The 5,160-nt window shown below is 44.1% G+C and overlaps 1 protein-coding gene across 1 annotated transcript in view; it reads left to right on the top strand.

The window, feature by feature from the left end:
• The window catches only part of BROX (BRO1 domain and CAAX motif containing), a 15,780-nt gene extending 11,713 nt beyond the window's left edge, over nt 1–4,067 (top strand). Inside the window, exons 9-12 of the mRNA XM_029933411.1 lie at nt 758–890; nt 1,221–1,371; nt 2,223–2,382; nt 3,809–4,067. Of these exons, the coding sequence (XP_029789271.1) occupies nt 758–890; nt 1,221–1,371; nt 2,223–2,382; nt 3,809–3,895 (531 nt within the window). The 3' untranslated portion in view covers nt 3,896–4,067. The remainder of the gene's footprint in view (nt 1–757; nt 891–1,220; nt 1,372–2,222; nt 2,383–3,808) is intronic.
• The last annotated feature ends 1,093 nt before the right edge of the window (nt 4,068–5,160 follow it).

Consider the following 5,160-nt stretch of genomic DNA (forward strand, 5'->3'; position numbering starts at 1 on the left):
GTTGGACCACGAGCAATGCCTGCATTTGATACACATTTGCAGAGTGAGCACGTCCTTTTACAGGCTGATAACATTTGCCTTGAAACCTGTTTAGTCATTAACCCTAGACTCCTCCCTCCCTGCCCCTCTGCATTAGCACAGTAGTGTCTCTCCTTTATCTGCAGTGCCCAAATTGTAAAAACTGATTTCATGATTGTTGGTGAGTTCTGGCCCCACATTGGGCTCTCTGCTGTCATTGAAGAGCCCACTTCAGATCCCCTGGTCCCCCTTTCTCTGCCTCTTCCCTGCTTGTGCTCGCTCTCAAAAATAAATAAATCTTAAAAAAAAAAGCAAAAGCACTTTGCAGTGTGCTTCAGTGGTTCAGTTGGTTAAGCGTCCGACTCTTGACTTCGGCTCAGGTTATAATCCCAGCCCAGGGTCCTGGCATCGAGCCCCGCATTGGGCTTTGTGCTGAGCATGGAGCCTGCTTGGGATTGGAATTCTGTCTCCATCCCTTTGCTCCTCTCCCCTGCTCAGTTCTCTCTCACTCTTTCCAAATATATATATATATGAAGAAGATGATTTTTCCTCCCAGCCCATAGTTAGAAGGTTAGTTTGGTTCAAGGCTTGACATAATCCCATGTTTTATACTAACAGAGATTGGGGGAAGCTTATTCAAGTAAAGAATAAGGAAAGAAGTAAAGAAAGGGATTGTGTTGATATTCAAATAGTGGACAAAGGCGTTTATTCATTTGATGCATTTATAACACAGTAATAGCAGAAAGCATCATTTGGGGAGAGAATGAATGAGGATTTGTTTCTTTATCAGGCTTACTGTTATCACGGTCAAACTTTGTTGGCTAGTGATAAATGTGGCGAAGCGATCCGGTCTCTCCAAGAAGCAGAAAAATGTAAGTGTTGCTGCCAGAATACTAACTCCCTTCTTAAACACACAAGTTTTATCATAAAAGGAACTAGGCAGTTACAAGAGATTTTGGCAACGTACATGAAAGAGAATGGCAAAGAGGAATTGGAGAGAGAGAAAGTTTCAAAACCCAGAGAACCTGTAGAACACAGCCCTTTCCCTTACGCTGTTACTGGTGTTGCTGTCACACTAGGTAATTACTACTGGTGTTGCTGTCACACTAGGTAAGCAGCAGCAAAAGTTGCTGTCCTCTCTGACTTAAAGCTTTCCTGGTATCAGTAATAACCAGATGATTTTCTGTCCCTCTGGCCTGCAGTTTATGCAAAGGCAGAAGTACTGTGCAAAGAATACGGAGAAACCAAAGGACCTGGGCCAACGGTCAGACCCTCAGGACACTTATTCTTTAGGAAGCTTGGCAGTCTGGTGACGAACACCCTAGAGAAGTGTCAGAGAGAGAACGGGTTCATGTGAGTACGGCTCGGTGTGGTCTTGGCGGGATGAACACTGGCGTGTGCGTGCCCAGTCGCGGCGCCTAAGATCCATGCTGCGGTCGTGGTGTCAGTCTCTGGTAGTCTCTGCCCCACGGATCTGGTGTCCCATTGGGCTTAACTTGAGTTTTCCCTTTATATTGGTGGCAAAGTTCCCTCGAGTCGGACCTCACTTCATTCTGCTGCTGCTGCTGCTACATGTAAAAGCAGATTTTAAAATTGTAACGTGGGTGATTAACAAAGAGCTCACTTACAGTGTCTCAAGTTTCTCCTCTTAACTTCGTTTCTCTGCTGCTTCGTCCCCCAAGTGAGGTGTCGCGTCTCCACTCCTCCCACGTGGGCATCTTGCTCTGGTCGCAGCCGCCTGTAAAGCAAGGAAGTGGGTTTTGGTTCCATCCTGCTTAGTCCTGTCAGGCAGTTTAACATTGTGAGGTCAGCATTGTTCACACTGCAGGGGACCACTGTGTAGGTTGCTGAAATCCATTTCGTCCCTGCTTTTTCTCTTTACAGTCCTCCCCTTCCGTGCTGCACCTGGTTGTACAGAGCTCTTTTCCTTCCCCAGATATGCCTGGGCTAACTTGCCTCACGTCTTCCGGAAAGCACTCCTGAACCGCCCCCTCCCCCGACGGCGGGTTCTCACGGCACACAACGACCGTCAGTCGTCAATTGGAGTTTCTGTTAGTGTCTGTTAGTCGTAGTGTCTGTTACTTATCATTAAGTCTTCTCTGTCTTATCATTAAATGGTCTGTTTCTCACACAGGGCCTTGAACATAATAGCCACTCAAGTAGTTAATGAATGAATGAATTGCTGTTTAAATTGCTTTTTGCAGTTACTTTCAAAAAATCCCAACAGAAGCCCCACAGCTGGAACTCAAGGCGAACTACGGCCTCGTAGAGCCTGTACCTTTTGAATTTCCTCCGACAAGTGCTCAATGGACACCGGAAACACTGGCCGCATTTGATCTCACCAAAAGACCCAAGGATGACAGCGTACGAGATTGGCTTCCTTCCGTTTGTTCACAAAGTTTAAAAAGAGAACTCAGAGTTAGCCTTTTGTTGTTTTTCTCTGCTTAAGTAGATCTGTGTATCTGTCTGAATGTCAGGTCGGCCTCCCAACTGCATTGTTGCTGTGGTGTGTGGTGTGAGTTCTCTCAGAGATCAGATCTCTGGGCCTTAATTATCTTCTGATTTTTCACATAATCGAGGCTGTTTTCAACACATTATCTTGCCCTTCTACAATTTATCAGAGCCTCCTTTAGGAAGAATGTGGGAGAAGAGGTCTAGAAGGAAGGCTTATCCATGTTTATATTGCTGTAGCAATACTCTGTTTTTGATTTGGCTACCGCAAGGTATTTGAAGATTCGACCTTATTTCAACATTGCGTGAAATCATCCGGGGGTAAAATAAGACTGCTTTTATTCATTTATAGCTAAGTCAAAAAGTAGGTGAAGTGGGAAATTTGAGGTCGGACTGCCCAAAGAGGAGGGGTCCGTGGGGGATGGAAATTAATTTGCAGCCATAGCTCCTTCCTGGAAATTGGGTTGTTTTTATAGAATTTCCTACCCATTCTGAAACCATTAGTATTTAAAATGACTGCCTTTTTATCCTGGTTAGCTGCTAAGATAATGCTGTAAGAGGGAGGCTGTTACTGTCCTGAGTTAGACTCCTCACTCAGTCTCTCCCTCCTCAGAAAAAGCAAAAGCACCATTAGCTCGATGTTTGCCTACCCATCTAGGTTCTCATCTTCACTGAAATATTGCTTTCTGATTCTTTCGTTTTTTTTTTAATTTTTTTTAAATGTTTTATTTTTGATACAGAAGGGACAGAGCATGAGAGGGGGAGGGTCAGAGAGAGGGAGACACAGAATCTGAAACAGGCTCCAGGCTCTGAGCTAGCTGTCAGCACAGAGCCCGACGCGGGGCTCGAACCCACGAACGTGAGATCTGACCTGAGCCGAAGTCAGAGGCTCAACCAACGGAGCCACCCAGGCGCCCCGCTTTCTGATTACTTCTTAAACAGAATTGATACATAGCTTCTGGAACAGCTTTGTTCATCTCAGGGTTGGGTAATTTAATAACAACATCTTTAAAAACCCTATGTTGGGGTGCCTGGGTGGCTCGCTCAGTCAAGTGTCCAGCTTCGGCTCGGGTCATGATCTCATGGTTCGTGAGTTGGAGCCCCGCATCAGACTCTGCTGACAGCTCGGAGCCTGGAGCCTGCTTTGGATTCTGTGTCTCTCTCTCCCTCTGCCCCTCCCCTGCTTGTGATCTCTCTCTCTCTCTGTCTCTCAAAAATAAAATAAACATTAAAAAATAAATAAAAATTAAAGATCAAAAGTCTCCGGTGGGAAAGATCTAGTGTTTGTTTTCCAAATCGTAGTTTCTTAGGCACTTAACGCGCACCCTTTTCTCCCTAGACCAAACCCAAAGCCGAAGACGCAGTGAAGCCTGTCAGAGAACCAGATATCAAACCTCAGAAGGACACGGGGTGCTCCGTCGCCTAAACCTGATAAAATGTGCACTTCGAATTTCTCTACCACTAGATAAGATAAACCCTGGGACTTCATATTTCCTGGAATGTTTTCTCTGAAGCCTGTAGAACGATTTAGTACATTCAGAGGGACTCTGCTTCCGTTTATTTGTTCTCAGTTTTTAATATAGTAGAGATGTCTCATGCTTTGTTTCCAAACTCCTTTTTAATCAGGACAGCATGTAAGAGATTTTATTATGCCCCTAGAGGGCATACTTGGGGGTTGGGTCGTAGTAAGTTTCAGGTTAATATAGGCCAGAATCATGTGGCTTCAGGTATGGTTTTCTGTCTTTACACACAGAAAGTTTTATTTTCCTTCCTCTTATCTGAGTACAGAAGAATGACTGGAGTTGGTTTTTAACAGAGTTTTCTTCCCCTTACCATTAGGTTGTCATACAGACTTGTGTTCTGTTCTCTTTTTGGATGGAGAAGTCATTTATAGTTAAAGACCAGAAAGTCTTCAGATCCCTTATATTTGTAGGAAGCTATAATTTGTTCAGAAAAATCAGTGTGTGTAGGTACTATAAGACCATTTAAGAACTTCTGTTCTGTTTGGTGGCCCCGCACTTCATGCCAGTCTCAGTGGACCTACAGTGGTTTTTACAAGGACCTTTTCTAATGGGTTTTTTACTGGAGGACAGAGCTTTGTGCCAGCTCTTCACGTTCCCGTGTGAGAGAACACAATGAAATTGTTCTTGCGGAAGTCAGGTATTTCGTGATGTCAAGGAAGCACATTAAGCCTAAGTGAGATGGGTTGTCCTGAATTACACCGGTAACTTCACAGAAGTTACGGTCAAATGCCTTTGTTACCGATTTCAGTGTGCATTATTTCTGTATGGTTTTCTAATTTACATATTCTATCAGAATTGCATTGCTTCAGGCCAAAGGCCATCGCAAAAACAAGAGCAAACAGTATGAACTTAAAAATAGTTTGTAGTATTCGAAACAATTAGTTTAGCATATATGCAAACTTGGGAAATAGCGGGTGCATTCTGCTTTAACAAAGTCAAACGTCTGTAGTTTTATCTTTTTTGATTCTTCTGTCTTACAAATGACAGACGGTTCACTTAGTAGAAATAATAGTAGTGTATATGGAGAGCTTCCCATGTGCCGGCCACTCGCTGAACACTTAGTAGGTAAACCACTGACTCCGCATAGCAGCCGTGTGATGCACAGGTGAGGTCTGCAGAAAGTGCTGAGATAGAACAGACGTTTCATTGTGAAGAATCAGTAGATCAT

Source organism: Suricata suricatta, chromosome 3, assembly GCF_006229205.1.
Source record: "Suricata suricatta isolate VVHF042 chromosome 3, meerkat_22Aug2017_6uvM2_HiC, whole genome shotgun sequence".
Classification (NCBI taxonomy): domain Eukaryota; kingdom Metazoa; phylum Chordata; class Mammalia; order Carnivora; family Herpestidae; genus Suricata; species Suricata suricatta.